The sequence below is a fragment of the Muscardinus avellanarius genome (genome assembly GCF_963383645.1).
Source record: "Muscardinus avellanarius genome assembly, chromosome: 13".
In the NCBI taxonomy this organism is placed as follows: Eukaryota; Metazoa; Chordata; class Mammalia; order Rodentia; family Gliridae; genus Muscardinus; species Muscardinus avellanarius.
In genome coordinates, this window is record NC_137799.1 from 15,462,816 (window position 1) to 15,482,105 (window position 19,290).

The following is a 19,290-nucleotide window of genomic DNA, read 5'->3' on the forward strand; positions in this document are numbered from 1 at the left end:
AAGGAATGAAGAAAAAAGTAAACTCTATTTCTACTCCACTAAGGCCAGTTATTAACATTTTGTGCTTTTTCTTTTTTTTTATTCTCAAAAATTTTTTTTTACACACTATAGGCTCCCGTCCTTCACACCAGCATTGTAACATAAATATTATTTTGTGTTATTCCAGAGTCTTCATATTGTCGGTGCTTCGGGTGTCGCATTCTGTCTATGTTAATCTTCTTTCCCCTTTTCCTCCCAAGTGAAGAAGGAGCACGGGTTTCCTGGCCTGTGGAAGGAGGTATGACCTCAGCTCGCTCCCCTCTCCCTGCTCTCCCAGGGCTCTGAGGACGTGGAGGCTGCTCTGACAGAAAAGGAAGCCCTGCTGGCCGACCTGCACTCCGTAAACCTCACCAAGAGCGCAGAGAACCGCCGGCTGCGGAGGAGCATGAAGAGGGTGGCCCAGGAGCTGGGCGAATTGCAGCAGGAGAAGGAGAGACTGGAGAGCGACCTGGAGGAGGCCCGCCGGGAGGGCAGCAGGGATGCCCACGCCGTCCACGTGAGTCGCCTGTCCTGGCATGGCGGGGGTGCCGTGGGCCGGGCCGTATGCAGCTGCTTGTGGGAGGTAGATGATAGGGAGAGAGCTTCCAGTGCAGAGACCATAGAGTACAAAAATATAAAGGTATCGCTCTCAGCTAGGGACAGCTAGCCTTTATTGATGTTTTAGTGTTTTTAATTCTCTCTCTCCTTCTCTCTCTCTCGATGTGAAATTGGAAATAGTTTTGCATTCTGCTTTTCTGTTCAGTGTTCATTCTTTGGTGAATTGCCGTGTCACGAATGTTCTTTAGAAACATGTTTTTTGTGTCTGCATAAGATTTTGTGACTTGGATGCACAGTAGTTATTTAGCTAGTCTTTTTTTTTTTGTTGTTTTCCTGTGTCACCAGAGATTGGACCCAATGACATTCTACCTCCGAGCTACACCCTCAGCGCTGTTTTATTTTTATTTTGAAACAGGATTTTGCTAGGTTCATGAGAGTCACAACTATTTGCTGAGGCTGTCCTCAAAACTTGCAATCTTCCTTTCTCAGCCTTCCAAGTCCTGGGATTACGAGCGTGGGCCACCGTGCTCGGCTGGTAGAGCCTTTTTGATTGTTTCAGTTGTTTGTCTCGTAACAAAAGTTGCAGCAAATACCCTTCTATCTCACATTTATGTGCATATATATTTGTCCACTTACTATTTCTGATAGAGGTATAATTACTGGGTCAAAGGCTATGAACACCATTTTATAGACATATTCAAATTGTTCCAGAACAAAGATTGTACCAGGTTTCTCTATGTGATTATTTTTTCTTTTATAGTACTAGGGTGGAACCCAGGGACATTCTACCTCTGAGCTATACCCCCAACCCTCTTCTATTCTTTTTATTTTAAAACAGGATCTCACTAAGTTGCTGTGAACCTGGGAACCTCCTGTCTCAGCTTCCCAAGTCCTGGGATTACAAGCATGCATCACCACGCCCGACACATTGTACTCTGTTCAGCATTGAGTTTTAGCATTTAAAAACTCTTTCTATATTGGTAGGCTGATTAAGTTTCAATTATATCAATGTAGGTATTTAGCATCTTTTAATTGAGTCCCTCCTGAGGGTAACATCCAGACACATAGCCTTGGTGTAATCAGGTGGGGTGGGGCCGGAGTCTGAGAAATCACTGACACTCAGGTTAATTGTGCGACCTCTCTAGAGCCCGAAGCAGGCTCAAAAGAGAGCCACGCCTGGTTGGTTCTCTGGGGGCTGCTGTTGGCAAGAAGGCCAAGGTCCAGTGGTTGCAGTCCTGATGTTCACATTGAAGACTAAATTGAAGCAGAAATGTTTGTGCATTTTAATAACATTTTTAACAGTCATTAAGAGAGCAGTAATGGGAGTTTGGAGAAATAAGAGAATGTCAGCTACAGTCCCCACCTTAACAAAGCTACTCTCTCTCTCTCTCTGTTTCCAGTTTTACCCTCCGGTCGGAACACACTTGGGCTTCCAGCCCAATTAAAGGCCAGCAGTGTCATCCGCTCTTTGATCACTCGCTCCGTCATCGCACCCTCCACGTTGTGCCGGCCCCAGAATGCCGTGTGGAGGGGGGCATACTCTTTCACTGGTCGCTTTTACACGGTTACTTAAGAATTTCCTCTTTTTCTTACTTTTCTTCCTTTGTTGGACATTTGGGCTGTTTAAATACGGCCACAGGGAACATCTTTGGGTATCAAAACACTTTTGCTTGCAATCTTTAGGATGGATTCTGAGGAGTGAGATACTGAGTCATATAGTGCAAGTGTAAACGTTACAGTTGATAGTAATTACACACCACTGTATGCCGCCACCTGCAGGATTGTACCAGTTTTAAAATACCAGTTTATCGCACGCAAGTAGAAGACCTGTTTCCATCATCAGCCAGTGTTACTTACTGAACACCAGTGTGTCTGGTTTAGATGCTGATAGAAAGGCCAGGTGTGCCTTCTGAAGGTTTTACTTTTCCAAGGAAGATGAAATGTTATGATAACAAAATGGAAGTCAGTTTTATTGTCTAGAGATAATGAGTGTTGCTTGTTATATCCATAGTATGAAAGATCCCTGCGTGATGGGGTAGTTGAGGAAACCTTCCGAGGGAAGGTAACGCTTGGGTTGAAGGAGAAAGGCGAGGTTGGAGTAATGAGCCTCATGAGCCTCGGGGCAGAGGTCAAGAAAGGCCTGGCCAGAGGGGCCTTTTAGAGACTTGCAGTTTTCATGGTCCACCCCCCTCTGTTGGGTGACACTATTTTTTTTGTTTTAGTTTAGAATAGTTTCCCTCTCCTATTACTATCATAAAAATGTTCATTCAGTAAAATTTGGTAGGGGAGTGACTGGAAGAGATACATACACATATATAATTATATAGTCACATATAATATGTGATTTTTTTTTTTTTTTGGTGGTACTGGGGTTCCTGGAAGCCCTTCTACCTCCAGGTTACACTCCCAGACCTATTTTATATTTTGTATTTGGAAACAGAATCTCTTAAGGCAGCATGGCTGGCTTCAAACCTGCGCGATCCTCCTGGTCTCTGCCTCCCAAGCACGGAGATTACAAGCGTGCGCCACCACGTCCGGCGATTTTTTTTATCTTATTACTTACTCTTGGTAGAAATCTATATAACGTTGTTGGGTCCATATAATTCTTTATTCATATAAACCTTGATGCTTCTAAAAGAATTTTGCTCTGCTGCTAATAAGGAAATGTATCCCTCCATAATATACGTGCATTTTCATAAGGAGGTAAAGATATTTGTCAGGAACTGAAAGACGGAGCTGAACGTGGTGACACACATTTGTAATCCTAGTACATGGGAGGGTAATACAGGAGGATCACAGGTTCGAAGCCAGCCTCAGCTACTTAGGCTCTCAGCAACTGAGTAAGACTCTGTTCCCAAACAAAACATAACATAGGTCTCTGAGTGTAGCCTGGAGGTAGAAGGCCTCTGGGTTCCATCCCCAGTACTGAAAAATAGGGGGTGACTGACGGTGAGAAGGTGGGATTGGGGCGAAGCATCCTGTGCGTAGCACTTCATAGTGAATAGAGCTCACTGGGCCAAAGGGGAGTGTGAGCCTTGTGTATCTGAGCTGCAGGAAGGACCCAGTCTGTCTCTCTTGAGAGCTGGCTGCTCTTGCCCGCATCAGCTGACTCCAGGTCCAAGTGGCTGGACCCCTCCCTGCCAGCGTGGCGAGTCACATCTTCCCAGCATCTACTGCAGCAGAGGAAAGCGCACTGCACTGCTGTCAGGACCGCCCGACAGGTGGGGTGTGGAGAAGCCCTGCTGCGGTCACGTGCCATCCCGCTTCGGCAGGAGAGTGTGTGCGCCTGCCTTGTGTACCATCGTTGGCAGCCTCCTCTAGAGCCACGTGTTAGGAGGAGGATGACCAGGTACACAGAGAAGTTTGTATTTCTCTGCAAGGCCCTAGGCCGACCACAACAACAGCGGTACACCCTCGGTGCTTACTCAGGTGGGTGGGCTTGGGGCTCGGAGCTCCCCGGCATCTCACAGTGACTCCTTCATACCTCAGGTCCTATGCAAGTTTCTGACAAGATGATTTGGGCAGAGTTTCCTTGTTTTTGCTTAGAGTATCCCAGCTTGTGGTTCTAGTCTAAGAATTTGGCTGTGTCCAGCTCAGAAAAATGATTGACGTCAGGTTGAAGGGTTTAGAGTCTGGGGAGACTTGCTGCGGTGGTGTTTCTGCTTCATGGTGCCCGGCTGAATGCCCAGGTGGAGCATAAGCTACTGGCTTTCCGTATCTTACCAGCTGTTTCTGTTTACTGGGTCTTTAATTAACCCGAGTGCCTCCCGGTCGCCAGCTGCTGCTGGTGTTGCCTTTAGGTTGAAACAATCAGACAAAACCCCGGACCTTTCAGTGGCCATCCATTCAGACATTGTGGGGCAGTTTGTGTGGATGCTAGACTAGGCAGGGTGTGACTCCATTACAGAGATTGGGACATGCCGTCCTGGGAGCACAGAGAAAAGAAATGGCTCGCAGGACCAGAGGAGGCTTCCCGGGATGGTAACTTTGGCCCTGGTTCTCAAGTTGGACTTGAGGCCCAGCAGATGGATAAGGGAGAGGGGAGTTCTGTACAGAAGGCAGAGGTTCGGAGCTGGAAGAGAGTCGGTGTGTTTGGGGAGGAGCGTGGGGCCATAGTGATGAACGTGGGGAGCAGTTGGCCTTTGACGGGCCGGGACACAGAGGTTGGGAGCTCGGACTTGACCTCTAGGCTGCGGGCCACGTGTGAGTGAGGAATTAAGCAGAGGAGTGACTGACAGGATCGGATTCGCAGCTTAGGAAGAGGAGTCAGCTGGATGTCTAGAGATGGGTTGGCAAGGGATGGCCAGGAAGTGAGGAGACGAGAACGGTCTCTCCTGGACACACGAGCCAGGCTCTGAGAGGTCGGGATGCGGAGGAGAAGGAAGGCGCCCGTTTCTCTGCAGGGGGGACACTAGCGCGTGGCTCCTCCGGCTGGTCTTGGTGTGCATTGTCAGAGCTCTGAGTGTTCTCTGCTGTTCAGCTTTGGGTCTCCTTTCTGCTCAAACTTTGCTGCACCCTATGGGTAGGAGAAAGAACACTGGTAAGGAAAATGACCAAAGCACAGGTCTTGTCCCAAGTTCACATTCAGCGCAGTTGTGAACACCCTTTTTGGTTATGAAAACTGCTGTTCAGAGTGACAGAATTAAAGCAGGTATGATCATTAGCTGGAGAGCAGACCTTACAGTTTATAAAGGTTCTGTCCAATTTCTTTCACCCCCGGCCAACAATGCTGTGTTTGACCACAATGAATGTTATTCCCATTTTACAGATTAATCCGAGCTTCATAATTTAAATGGCATGACTGTGGTCACCTAGAGCATGAGATATATGTGACATGGCTCTAGGTCTGTGGACCCTAATTCCAGGACTATGTCTAGGATACTGTACTGTGGTGGCACACGCTTATAATCCCAGAATTTGGGAGGCTGAGACGGGAGAATCACCGTTCGAGGACAGCCTCGGCTACTTAGGCCTTCTGTAACTTAGACCCTGTTTCAAAATAAAGAATAAAAAAATAGGGCTGGGGGTGTAGCTCAGAGTAGAAAGCCCCTGGGTTCCATCCCCAGTACCACACCAAAAAAAAAAAAAAAAAAAAAAAAAAAGCTGTGCTTTTGACAGAAAGGAAGATTTTTACATTTTCAGCAGACTAGAATTATAAGACCTCAGGAAAACATCTTGAAGTATTCTGGTTATTTGAAAACTCTTAAAAATTGTAATTTGTTCCTTTCCCTGTTTCAAAACCATAGAGGTTCACTAGGCATGTTGGCGTATGCTTGTAATCCCAGAATTTGGAAGGCTGAGATAGGAAGATCCAGTCGCAGGTTCGAGGCCAGCCTCAGCCATTTAGCGTGACCTTGTTTTAAAATAAAAAGAAAAATAGGGCTGAGGGTATAGCATGGAGGTAATATGCCCTAGGGTTTAGCCTCCAGTACCAAAAGATAAAAAAAATATGGAAATTCATTGGAGACAATAAGATTAAATAAGACTAAAAATAAAGGTCAAGGCCTTAGGGTCAAGTCCAGGCAAGGGCGACTATATAAAATGGTACCACAGAGAGAGAAAGGCACATCTCAAGATGCTCCTCAGGGTGCCGAGGTGGGGGCAGGGAGGGGGACTTAAAATTCAGCTGGCAGCGAGAGTAAAGAGGGAAACGCAGGGCTAAGGTCTCCAGTGCCTGTAAGGTGAACATATTAAGATAAAAGGGCCGCTGTGGCTGCCGCCGAAGCCTGAGGGAAGAATCGCCTCTGGTGGGTTTCTATAAAGAGGACCGAGTAGTGTACAGAACCTTTCACAATGCCCCATTCGATCAAAGCCGTGCTGCCAGGGCCGGATCAATGCCGTCCGAGCCGGTGAGCTTGTAAGTATTGAGGTTTTCAGTCCCCGGGACTGCAGCTGGCTGTTTTCCATTATTCTCTTTTCTCCTACAAGAGCTTCGAAATCAGTTGGAAATACTGCAGCCCAGTTACAGAGGAGCCCTGACTTAAAGTCTGCGCAGAGGACCATAGCAGGCAGTCCTGGTTTCTGTGATATTCCCTGCATTCTGATAGTAAAAGCCAACCAGTGCTCTCTCTCGGATGTGATCAAACCATCCTTTGCTCATGCCAAGAACATTTATTGCCAGCCTCACCATGCGGGGCCTTAAGCATCCGGGGTATGGCCGTGCCTTTGCTCAAAGCGCAGTTTGGCTCAGGCAGATGAGCGCGCTGCGTCTGATCGCCGCGTGCACGTGCGGAGTCGGGCCGCGAGGGTCAGTCCGTCTTGTCTGTTTGTTTTAATTGCCTGTGATCGCTGTGACCTAGTTAGTGCCAGTGGACTCAGCGTGTGTCACGATTTGCAGTTTGTTCCTTTGTTTATTCAACACACATTCCTGAGCCGCTGGGCTCTGGTGAATACAAGCATTTTCGCTTTGCCGTTTTCCTTGGGAATTGTCTTTATAAAGAGGAGGGGCACAGAGCGAGGCTCGCAGAGGGTCCCTGTGTTGTGCTGATGTGTTACACCTCCTTTCCGCCAGAGGGACCCGTACTGCTTCAAGGAAATTCAGGAGGCCTTTGCAAACAAGCCAACAGACCCCTAGAATTCTCAATCCAGCGTTCTCACGGTGGTGTTCAAAGTGTCCTAACCTCTGTGGCCTGGGGCGGGGTTGCTGTACAGACTCTCCCCAGCCCTCACGCCTCTCGCTTTGACGTGTTGTTCATCCCCAGAAATGTAAGGCTTTTTTTTTAGTTATATGTGTGTGCATGAGTACCTGAGGGTGTAGGGTGTGTGTGTGAGTGTATGAGTGTGTGTGTATGTGTGTGTGTGTGTGTGTGTGTGTGCATGCGTTCTTGTGCCAAAGAGTAAGAGCAAGATCTTTATTGTAGATTTGCCACCTCTGGCTTAGCTGCCCTTCTCAGAGTGGGTGGGGAAGAGGACTGAGACATCATGTTTTTGTTCCTTGGACAACGTCCTGTGTGAGCTGCTGTCCCCAGACTGTCTCATGACATGCTCCTCTGTTATTGGGCCTATCGTCTGCTGCCAAGCGTGCGCTTTGCTACCTGGGCAGGTAGCTCTGCGGGGTGGATTTGTTGGTGAAAGCCCACACATCTACTTAAATCTGTACCCATCACCCGGTGGGCTAATCCTGTGTCCTTTCACAGGCCTGGTTTAACTGAGGGGGTTCAGCCTGGACCACTCTGGTTCTCACAGTGCTCACTAATGGATAGCTTCAAAGCAGAGAGGGACAGCATTTAGTCTACTTCTTGGGGAACCATAACCAAAATGTGGCATTCGGAGACTGGGTAGGTAGGTAGGTAGATTCTTTCACCAGTCAAGTCACTGGTGCACCACAGGCTTGAGGTGGTGTGTTTTTACCAAACTCAACATTTTCCCTGGCCTCTCTCTCTCTCTTAATCAGGAGTGACTATTTTGAGCTGGCATCCTCATACAGTAGTGTGCAGTTGAAATGAACTCTATTGGAATGAGTTGTTCTTGCGAATCCCAGTTCCTTGAAAGAGAGCTGGAGTGCAGCCATGCCAGAGCACACTGGGTTGAAGTCTTAGCTCCGTCCTTACCAGCTGTTGAATCATGAGGGAGCAGCTCTGTCTCTCTGAACTCTGGTGTGCATTTCTCTCTCTCTCTCTCTCTCTCTCTCTTTTTGATGGAAGAAAAAAGTTATTTATGCTTTTTATAAAAAAAAAGTAACTATGTAATTCAAAATGTCAAAAAGTCATATGGTGCTACATAGGATATTTTTGCTTTTTCTTTTTAAGACAAAGGAGTCATATGGAAACTCTCCTCAACTCCTGTATGTCCAAAGTTGAAGGCAGGATATTTTATAGGTCTGTCACACCTTCTTAACTGAAAAGCCACTTATGCCATTTTTTCTTCCAGCCTTGGGCATATGGAAGGCAAAGTCTCATATGCTCTATAGGACTCCTCAGAAAGGATAAAGAACTGTGTCTACAGCGGCCTCTCAGCTCAGGGAGGTCGACAGGGTTTCTTCACTGGACTCAAACTGTGTTGTTTTCTTTTACTACTCTTTCAACTAAATACAAACATGCACCCACAGGGTTAGCTGCTGCATAATCTATCGGGTCCTTCCTTAGAAGAATGAAAAAAAATGTAAAAAGAGCAAATGCCCTCAAGGCTTCTGAAAAAGAAGTTAACAACAGCTTCCTTCTCCAGGAGAAAAATCCCTTCTTTGATCCAAAAATGTGGATTTAGACATGTAAAAATGCATATTTGTATAGACGCCGGGATGGTTCATTTAGATATGAAATCAATCCTGACATCTGTAGGCTTCTTTATCACATCAAAGGTCTAACCGCAAAGCAGGACCTTGATTCCTGTCCAGTAAATCTTTGTCACAGAACGAGCCAGGATTTAGGGATCCAGGTAACTTTTTAACATCTCTTTCATTTCAAATTTTAATTAATATTTGGAATTTACTGCTGTAGTCTCATCTGTGCTTATGATAATAATCACCAAACTGGGAAGATTTTTTTTTTTTTTTGGTGGTACTGGGGTTCCTGGAAGCCCTTCTACCTCCGGGCTACACTCCCAGACCTATTTTTACATTTTTATTTGGAAACAGGGTCTCCTAAGCCAGCGTGCGCGGCTGGCTTCGAACCCGCGTGATCCTCCTGTTTCTGCCTCCCGAGCGCGGGGATTACAAGCGTGTGCCACCACGCCCGGCCTACTGGGAAGATATTTTTTAAACAACCCTGAAGCCATCCATACTTGCCACTTATTTTAAGTCTTCTTGTTTGGAACAAAAGGGAAGGAATTCACAAATACCACAATCCAAACCCCTATCTCAGATTTTTAAATATCGGCCTTTAGCTTGCAAAATAATTTCCTCATAATCATGCAAACTGCGGCAGAAGACCCACATGAGGTGCTTTTTCCTCCTTGGAGATGCCGGCAGCATAACTGCATCCTAAGGACTTCTCTGTGTTGAATCTGAGGGGTAGACAAAAAGAAAAGCCACCTTTTCTCTTCCACACTCTGGAGGTTAGTAATGTGTAGAAAGATAGCCACGTTTCACCAGGGAAAGCGGCTGGATACAAGAAGCAGATCTATCCACTCTAGAAGACAACAAAGGAATACCCGCCAAGTCCTCAGTTCAGAATTTTGTTTTCAGATGACTATAAAAGCACCAGGGATGAGGACAACGTTCTTCCTCTGTGTTAAGGATCTTTGCAGGTTCCAGCAGACAAAGTGGGGCTCCCCGGGTGGAGACCAGACGGCCCAGAAGTGCCTCACTCCGCCAATATAGCTCCTTCTCCCGTCTGCAGTGTGCATTTCTTATCAGAAAAACAGAGATGAGTTCTAAGGGTTTGTGGGAAAGGCCGTAGGGCGCTTAGCGTAACACCTGACACATCATAAATGATCAGTAAACGGAGAGAGGTGGCAGTCTGAGCAGGCTTTGTTGAATAGTGAAAACCAGTGCTGGACTTGGGTTGGAACCACAACTTCACTTAGAGACGCTTGACCTCTGAGCCAACTACTTAACCTCTAACTGCATGTCTATGCCCCGAAAATAGGGCTGATTATATCATTTTAGCATTAAACAAATGAGTAATAAAATCAGTATATGAGAAAATACCTACTGTGATCCTGGCACAGAGAAGTAGGTGCTCAGCACGGACAGTTCTCTTCTTTCCTCTGTGTCTTTTCCCCCCTGATTCTAATTGTGCCACAGGTGCTGGCTCAGGACTTTGAATGACAGACCGCTGGCCCCTGGAGCCCGGCGGGCACTGCTGATGAATACATGCGGTCTGCCCTTTGACCAGTCCAGACACCAGTGCTCCGCATTTCTTCCTTGATCAGCACTGCCTCCGCGCTGGAGACTGCTTGTCTGGTTCTTTCCAGCTGACTGATCCCACTGGGAAGGGGTCAACTTGGATTCAGATAGGGAAGACTTTATCGCACCTCAATTTTATCATTTCTGTGCCAGCCTCTGTCCTGGGCACTGGGAGAACTGGACTGAATAAATCACATGTGGTTCCTGAAGGCCTCTAGTGGGGAAATGGAATAGAAACGCAGACCGAGAGCTCCTTAAAATATAGCATGAGCAGTGCTGAGAGCAGGCTGGACCAATGCTCTGGGAGCGGGGCGGGCAGGCTCCAGGGAGAAGGTGGGTTTGGGCGGAGACCCGAAACTTGCCTGGGGAGTGAGGGAGTGTTGGGCGCTGGGGGTGGCAGTTCATTCCTGATGGAAGGAAGGCCGGAGGGCAGGATGAGCCACATGGGGAGGCGTGGGTGGGCTGGAGGAGGGGAAGGTAGGTCTATGTGGCCTGCAGCTGGGTTTGGGGATGGTGTCTCACCCAGCGACCTCGGTACCTGTTCCCTTCGGACTGCAGATGCTTTGTCCATCTCCCCTGGAGTTCCACGAGGGCTGTGTGGAGCCCCTGGCTCAGGCTCGTGCGGAATGCAAGCCATCGCCACTGTTACACAGTGCCGTCTCCTTCCAGTGGACTCCCAGAGTGGCTTTGCGTTGTTTTAGTGTATGAGTTCTTTGTTCCAGTGAATTTCTGTGGAGAGAAAATGTGACCGCGGGGCTGCACAGGGTGGAGTGGGAGGAGAGCCCAGCGCTCCCCACCCCGCCCCGGCCAGGACCACCGCCGGGGCAGCGAGACACCTAGACTGTGGCCTGGACACCGCCTCTTGTATTCATTTTGGAAATCCTTCTCACATTGCCGAGTACCTAGACCTCATTAAGATTTTGGAGAAATTTTCTTTGTATATTTAAAGGTAACCACTGAGCGCTTTGACAAGCTTTCTCACGGTGAAACCTGATAAGGCAGAAGTTTGATGGATGAGAACCTTCTCATTCTCCATCTGGCCAGAGATAAAACAGGCTGGCTGCTGGAGAAGGAAGTGCCAGGGCCTGGCTTTTCATTTCCATTGTGATTCTAAAAGTTTAGGAATATTTTATTTTTCAAATAATCCACTTTTAATTCAAAACCGTCAGCTGCCTTTCAGAAAATTTTTGAAGGATAAAAATATAGGAAGGGAAAAAATGGCCTGTGTAGGTAGAATTCCCTAACACAGGGCTTTCTTTAGCCATATCACCTCGAGGTTTTAAAGTTTGTAATCAAGGTCTGTATATTAGCCCAGACTTTATTAAGAATTATTTTTTAATTGGTTATGACATTTTTAATTAGTAGTTTTCAAAACAAATTGTTAATATAACCATATACAATGAACATAATTTTCTTCACTTCTATATTTGTTATTGAGCAAGTTTGTCAAAATAAATTGTCTATTAAAGAAACTAAAAAAAAAAATCCACTTTTTTTTTGGTGGTATTGGGGTTCCTGTAGCCTTTCTACCTCCGGGCTACACTCCTAGACCAATTTATATTTTTATTTGGAAACAGGGTCTCTTAAGCCAGTGCAGCTGGCTTCAAACCTGTGTGATCCTCCTGTCTCCACCTCACAAGTGCGGGGATTTACAAGCGTGCGCCACCACGCCCTGCAAAAAATCCACTTTTTAAAACTAGCCCATCTGCCCTAAGTGAGCCCTGATATGCAGAGAGAGGCTGAGCCCAGTGTTGGTCCAGAATGTACCAATGAATCTTGAAGGAAAATTGCCCATGAGTGTAGAAAGATGGGCTGCCGGCCAGCGGCCTCATGCAGACCTTGTGTGGCAGCTGTACAGCAAGGTGGGATCAGGTGCAGCTGAGCGGCTTTCAACTGTCTGGGAACCCTTCATCATAAGCAGATAAAACAGGTGCACCCAGGGGATCCTGCAGGTTCCTTAGGATGGTGGCTTTTTGCATTAAAACCATATACACATTTCTGTGCTCTTTTCTACACTCACTGAGTCAGTTTCCGGAGGAAGACCTCAGGAACATGTAGTTAGATGACTGCACAAACCAGCCAGGTTTGGGCATTCCTAATCTGAGGGCTTATTGGGTCCAGTTTGAAAGGCTACTGGTATGATAGAAAGAATACAAAGAGGCCAGTTTCTATTTTTATTTATTTATTTTCATTTATTCATCGTCACAATTATTATTAATATATAGTATGAAAATTAATGGCATTCACTGTGATATTCTCACGTATGCCTGTGTCGTGCCCTGGTCATATCCATTCTGCCTGCCCACCCTGTGCTCTCGCTCCTCCTGCTTTTCCCATCGATCCCTCCCCATGCCTTAGAATCCTTTTATGCATTCAGGTCTTATTTTTATTTTAGTTTCTACAAATGAGAGAGACCGTGTGATATTTGTCTTTCTATGTCTGGCTTATTTTGCTTTACGTTTTCACCAGTTCTACTTTTTACTGAAAACAACAGGATTTTATTCTTTATGAGTGAATAATGCTCTATTGTACATTTAGACTGTATTTTCCTTATCTCTTCATCTATTGGTATGCACTGGCCTGATTCCATATCTTAACTATTGTGACTAGTGCAATAGTAAGTATGGACATGTGGGGATCTTCTCTGTATATCCTTTGGAGATATATATATCCATATATGTATTCATATTCTCCCTCAATATCTCTCTCTCTCTCTCTCTCTCTCTCTCTCCCTCCCTCCCTCCCTCCCCCCCCCCATACCTAGAAATGGGATAGCTGGATCATATGGTAGCTCTGTTTCTGATTTTTTAAATTGCAACTACAGTGCATATTAATTATAAAGAACTTTGCAGAACAATGGATGAAAATAGAGACTATTATGCCTCTCTATGTGGAACCTAGAGAGAAAAATAGGAAACAAAAGGGACTTTATTTTTAAGTTTTTTAAATTTTTAGTGGTACTAGAAATTGAACCCAGGGGCATTCTACCTTCGAACTATACCCCAGCCCTATTTTATTTTTTATTTTGAAACAGGGTCTCAGTAAGCTGCAGAGGGCCTCACTAAGTAGCCGAGGCTGACTGTGAACCTTCTTTATAGCTTAGTAAAATTCCATTGTGTGTATGTATCACATTTTCTTTCTTTCTTTCTTTCTTTCTTTTTTTTTTTTTTTTTTGTGGTACTGGGGGTGGAACCCAGGGGCATTCTACCTCCGAGTTAGGCTGGCAGAGAACCTGTGATTCTCCTGTCTCAGCCTCCCAAGTACTGGGATTACAAGCATGTGCCACCACACCCAGCTGAAAGGGACTTTAGAAGAGAGACCAGTAGAATAGTGGGAGGGGATGGGAAAGAGAAGTGAGGAAGGGAACAGGGAGGATTGATGAAAGAAAGAGTTTAAATTATGCTGTGCCCATGTATGAAGGTATCACCATGACTCTCACTCTTAGTGAAATTATGGGGAGGGGTGGGTAGCGGGGTGGCACCTGAAGGAAAGCACCAAGAATGCTGTGCATGTTTGGGATGTTGAGTTTTCATTTTATTTATTTTAAGGAACCTAAAAACTTTTCCCTGCTGACTACCTCAGTAACTCACTGTTCAAGAGTGTGCTCTTCGGTCTCCACGTATTCATATATTTATATTGTTTTTGAAGTTTCTCTTGCTGTTGATTTCTAGTTTCATTCCATTATAACAAAAAGATAAGGATATGGTCTCAATGTTTTGAATGTGTTAAGATTTGTTTTGTGGCTTAATATATGGTTTATTCTAGAGAAAGCGCCGTGCACTCACGTAAAGATGCGTATTTGCAGCTGCCGGCTGTGATGTTCTGTAACTGTTGAGTTGGCCTCGCAGGTCATCGTAATCTTGCTTGGCAGGTATTATTTTTCAGGGCTTGAAATACATCATTCTTGAAATGCCCTCCTGACCTGTAGGGTTTCTGCTGATAAATCTGCTGTTAGTCTAATGGGTTGTCCTAAATGTGACTTGGTGCTTTTCTCTCTTGCAGACTTAAAATTCTTTCTTTACTTTATACTTTGACAGTTTGACTCTAACATGCTGTGGTGAGGACCTTCTCTGGTCATGTCTATGTGGGGTTCTGTAGGCTTTCTGTACCTGAATGCCCATGTCTTCTCCCAAGACTAGGGAAGTTTTCTACTATTATTTCATTGAATAAGTCTTCTGTAACCTTAACCTTTATTTTTTTTGATATAGCAATGATGCAAATGTTTGATCTTTTGATGGTATCCCAAAGATCTTCTGCTCTCTTCATTTTTTCTGTATTTCTTTCTGAATATGATATTTCAAAAGACATGTCTTCAACCTCCGATCTTCTTTCTTCTTCTTGATCTAGTCTGTGGTTGAGGCTTTCAGCTGTGTTTTATGCTGACTTATTGAGCTTTTCATTTCCAAGATTTCTGGTTGGTTCTTTTTCAAAATCTATCTTTTGCTGAGTTCCCTTTCATATTATGCATTACCTTTCTAATTTCTTTTGCTGTTTATCTGTCTTCTCTTGTATCTCATTGAACTCTTTAAAATAATTTTTTGAATTTTCTTTTTTTTTCTTTCTTTTTTTTTTATGGGTCTGGGGATGGAACCCAGGGGCATTTGACCTCCAAGCTACATCCCCTGCCCTATTTTTTTATTCTTTATTTTGAAACAGGGTCTCACTAAGTTGTGGAGGACCTCACTAAGTAGCTGAGGCTGTCCATGAACCGTGATCCTTCGGTCTCAGCCTCCCGAGTACTGGGATTACTGAACTTCAGTTTTCTTTTTTTTTTTTTTTTTTTTTTTTATTTCAAATAAAATATATGCTTTATTCTCACCTTCATACGCACATTTAACTCTTGACTCTGGAGCCAAATCTGAAATATGTCCTGGAGACAATGTTTTTTTTTTTTTTTTCATGGAGTATTCTTTTTTTTTTTTTTTTTTGAGTTTAAATTTTATTTTATTTTATTTTTTTTTAATTAATTTATTTTTTAAATTGGTGCATTGTAGTCATATATCAATCACATTGGAGTACAAGACTTGAGAGGATATACAAGCACACATCATCCAATTAGCCCTCCTCCAGCCCCCGTCCCATTCCCTCCCCCTCCCTCCGTCCCACACTTCTTTGGTGATTTACTTTGATACATTTGTTTATGTACCTCCTGCGTTTTAAAGAGGCTCCGTCCTCCAGTATTACATACCCTCTGATTGGTCACATTAGTTGCTTCACTATAGGGCCCTTTCTATAGCTCAACCTCTTCCTGTTGCCCTTTTCCTCCTAGTTATTGCTGATTAAGAGAAGCGTCTGATTTATATTTTCTGCGATATTTCTCTGTGCATGCTGCGTTGCAAGTACCAATCCCACTCTTGATGGTCCCAGTAGTGGCCTGGCTACTCAGTGGACTGATCCAGACCTCGCTGGCTCAAGCAGCGGCCTTGCCTCATGGGAGGACCCAGTTCTGGTCTCACTGGCCCCTGAACCGGTCAAACCCCTAAGCTGGCTTTGGTCCCGACCTTGGAGGCCCAAACACTGGTAATGTCTCACAGCAAGCTCCGATGACGGCCTCACTGGCCCCAGCACCGGCTTAACCCCTTGGCAGGCTCTTATCCTGGCCTCAGAGGCCCCAGTACCGGCCTTGCCTCAAGGCAGGCTCCGATGCCGGCCTAGCTGGCCCCAGCACCGGCCTAATCCCTCGGCAGGCTCCGATCCCGGCCTCGGAGGCCCCAGAACCGGTCATGCCTCAAGGCAGGCTCCGATGCCGGCCTCGCTGGCCCCAGCACCGGCCTAACCTCTCAGCAGGCTCTTATCCTGGCCTCGGAGGCCCCAGTACCAGCCTTGCCTCACAGCAGGCTCCGATGCCGGCCTCTCTGGCCCCAGCAGCGGCCTAACCCCTCGGCATGCTCCGATCCCGGCCTCGGAGGCCCCAGCACTGGTCATGCCTCACGGCAGGCTCCGCTGCCGGCCTCGCTGGCCCCAGCACCGGCCTAACCCCTCGGCAGGCTCTTATCCTGGCCTAGAGGCCCCAGTACCGGCCTTGCCTCAAGGCAGGCTCCGATGCCGGCCTCACTGGCCCCAGCACTGGCCTAACCCCTCGGCAGGCTCTTATCCTGGCCTCGGAGGCCCCAGTACCGGCCTTGCCTCACGGCAGGCTCCGATGCCGGCCTCGCTGGCCCCAGGACCGGCCTAACCCCTTGGCAGGCTCCGATCCCGGCCTCGGAGGCCCCAGCACTGGTCATGCCTAAAGGCAGGCTCCGATGCCGGCCTCGCTGGCCCCAGCACCGGCCTAACCCCTCAGCAGGCTCTTATCCTGGCCTCGGAGGCCCCAGTACTGGCCTTGCCTCACGGCAGGCTCCGATGCCGGCCTCGCTGGCCCCAGCACCGGCCTAACCCCTCGGCATGCTCCGATCCCGGCCTCGGAGGCCCCAGCACTGGTCATGCCTCAAGGCAGGCTCCGATGCCGGCCTCGCTGGCCCCAGCACCGGCCTAACCCCTCAGCAGGCTCTTATCCTGGCCTCGGAGGCCCCAGTACTGGCCTTGCCTCACGGCAGGCTCCGATGCCGGCCTCGCTGGCCCCAGCACCGGCCTAACCCCTCGGCAGGCTCTTATCCTGGCCTCGAGGCCCCAGTACCGGCCTTGCCTCAAGGCAGGCTCCGATGCCGGCCTCGCTGGCCCCAGCACCGGCCTAACCCCTTGGCAGGCTCCGATCCCGGATTTGGAGGCCCCAGCACTGGCTTTGCATCAAGGCAGGCTCCGATGCCGGCCTCGCTGGCCCCAGCACCGGCCTAACCCCTCAGCAGGCTCTTATCCTGGCCTCGGAGGCCCCAGTACCGGCCTTGCCTCACGGCAGGCTCCGATGCCGGCCTCGCTGGCCCCAGCACCGGCCTAACCCCTCAGCAGGCTCTTATCCTGGCCTCGGAGGCCCCAGTACCGGCCTTGCCTCACGGCAGGCTCCGATGCCGGCCTCGCTGGCCCCAGCACCGGCCTAACCCCTCGGCAGGCTCTTATCCTGGCCTCGAGGCCCCAGTACCGGCCTTGCCTCAAGGCAGGCTCCGATGCTGGCCTCGCTGGCCCCAGCACTGGCCTAACCCCTCGGCAGGCTCTTATCCTGGCCTCGGAGGCCCCAGTACCGGCCTTGCCTCACGGCAGGCTCCGATGCCGGCCTCACTGGCCCCAGCAGCGGCCTAACCCCTCGGCAGGCTCCGATCCCGGCCTCTGAGGCCCCAGTACCGGCCTTGCCTCAAGGCAGGCTCCGATGCCGGCCTCGCTGGCCCCAGCACCGGCCTAACCCCTCAGCAGGCTCTTATCCTGGCCTCGGAGGCCCCAGTACCGGCCTTGCCTCACGGCAGGCTCCGATGCCGGCCTCGCTGGCCCCAGCACCGGCCTAACCCCTCGGCATGCTCCGATCCTGGCCTCGGAGGCCCCAGCACTGGTCATGCCTCACGGCAGGCTCCGCTGCCGGCCTCGTTGGCCCCAGCACCGGCCTATCCCCTCGGCAAGCTCTTATCCTGGCCTTGGAGGCCCCAGTACCGGCCTTGCCTCACGGCAGGCTCCGATGCCGGCCTCGCTGGCCCCAGCACCGGCCTAACCCCTCGGCAGGCTCTTATCCTGGCCTCGAGGCCCCAGTACCGGCCTTGCCTCAAGGCAGGCTCCGATGCCGGCCTCGCTGGCCCCAGCACCGGCCTAACCCCTCGGCAGGCTCTTATCCTGGCCTCGGAGGCCCCAGTACCGGCCTTGCCTCACGGCAGGCTCCGATGCCGGCCTCACTGGCCCCAGCAGCGGCCTAACCCCTCGGCAGGCTCCGATCCCGGCCTCAGAGGCCCCAGTACGGCCTTGCCTCAAGGCAGGCTCCGATGCCGGCCTCGCTGGCCCCAGCACCGGCCTAACCCCTTGGCAGGCTCCGATCCCGGATTTGGAGGCCCCAGCACTGGCTTTGCATCAAGGCAGGCTCCGATGCCGGCCTCGCTGGCCCCAGCACCGGCCTAACCCCTCAGCAGGCTCTTATCCTGGCCTCGGAGGCCCCAGTACCGGCCTTGCCTCACGGCAGGCTCCGATGCCGGCCTCGCTGGCCCCAACACCGGCCTAACCCCTCAGCAGGCTCTTATCCTGGCCTCGGAGGCCCCAGTACCGGCCTTGCCTCACGGCAGGCTCCGATGCCGGCCTCGCTGGCCCCAGCACCGGCCTAACCCCTCGGCAGGCTCTTATCCTGGCCTCGAGGCCCCAGTACCGGCCTTGCCTCAAGGCAGGCTCCGATGCTGGCCTTGGTGGCCCCAGCACCGGCCTTACCCCTCGGCAGGCTCTTATCCTGGCCTCGGAGGCCCAAGTACCGGCCTTGCCTCATGGCAGGCTCTGATGCCAGCCTCGCTGGCCCCAGCACCGGCCTAACCCCTCAGCAGGCTCCGGTCCCGTCCTCGGGGGCCCCAACCCTGGCCTTGCCTCACGGCAGGCTCCGATGCCGGCCTCGCTGACCCCAGCACCGGCCTAACCCCTCAGCAAGTTCCGGACCCGACCTCGGAGGCCCTAGCACAAGCCTTGCATCATGGCAGGCTCCAATGCCGGCCTCGCTGACCCCAGCATCGGTCTAACCCCTCTGCAGGTTCCAATCCCGGCCACGGAGGCCTCAGTAGTGGCCTTGCCTCACAGCAAGCTCCGATGTCGGCCACTGGCCCCGGCGCCCGCCTAACCCCTCAGCAGGTTCCGATCACTGTCTCTGTGGTTATTATTTCAAAGGTTCCAGTTGTAATGTATCAGATCTCTGCCTCCCCCGAATATTGGCCACTGGCATTGCCACTGCCTCCACCGTTTCAAATCCTTCTCAGGCTCTTTTTCCACTCTGAATGTTGTCCAGTGTTCCGAAGCATGCGTGATGGTAGCATTCGACATTTGGTGTAATTTCTCCAAAAAAATAAAGTTGGTAAGATCCGGTTTCTGCTTCTCCTGAATAT

At 49.3% G+C, this 19,290-nt stretch overlaps 1 protein-coding gene across 1 annotated transcript in view; it reads left to right on the forward strand.

The window, feature by feature from the left end:
- The window catches only part of CDK5RAP2 (CDK5 regulatory subunit associated protein 2), a gene marked incomplete at both ends in the record, with an annotated part of 199,131 nt that overhangs the window by 68,580 nt on the left and 111,261 nt on the right, over positions 1 to 19,290 (forward strand). Inside the window, one exon of the mRNA XM_080708903.1 lies at positions 317 to 535. Coding sequence (XP_080565029.1) covers positions 317 to 535 — 219 coding nt within the window. The remainder of the gene's footprint in view (positions 1 to 316; positions 536 to 19,290) is intronic.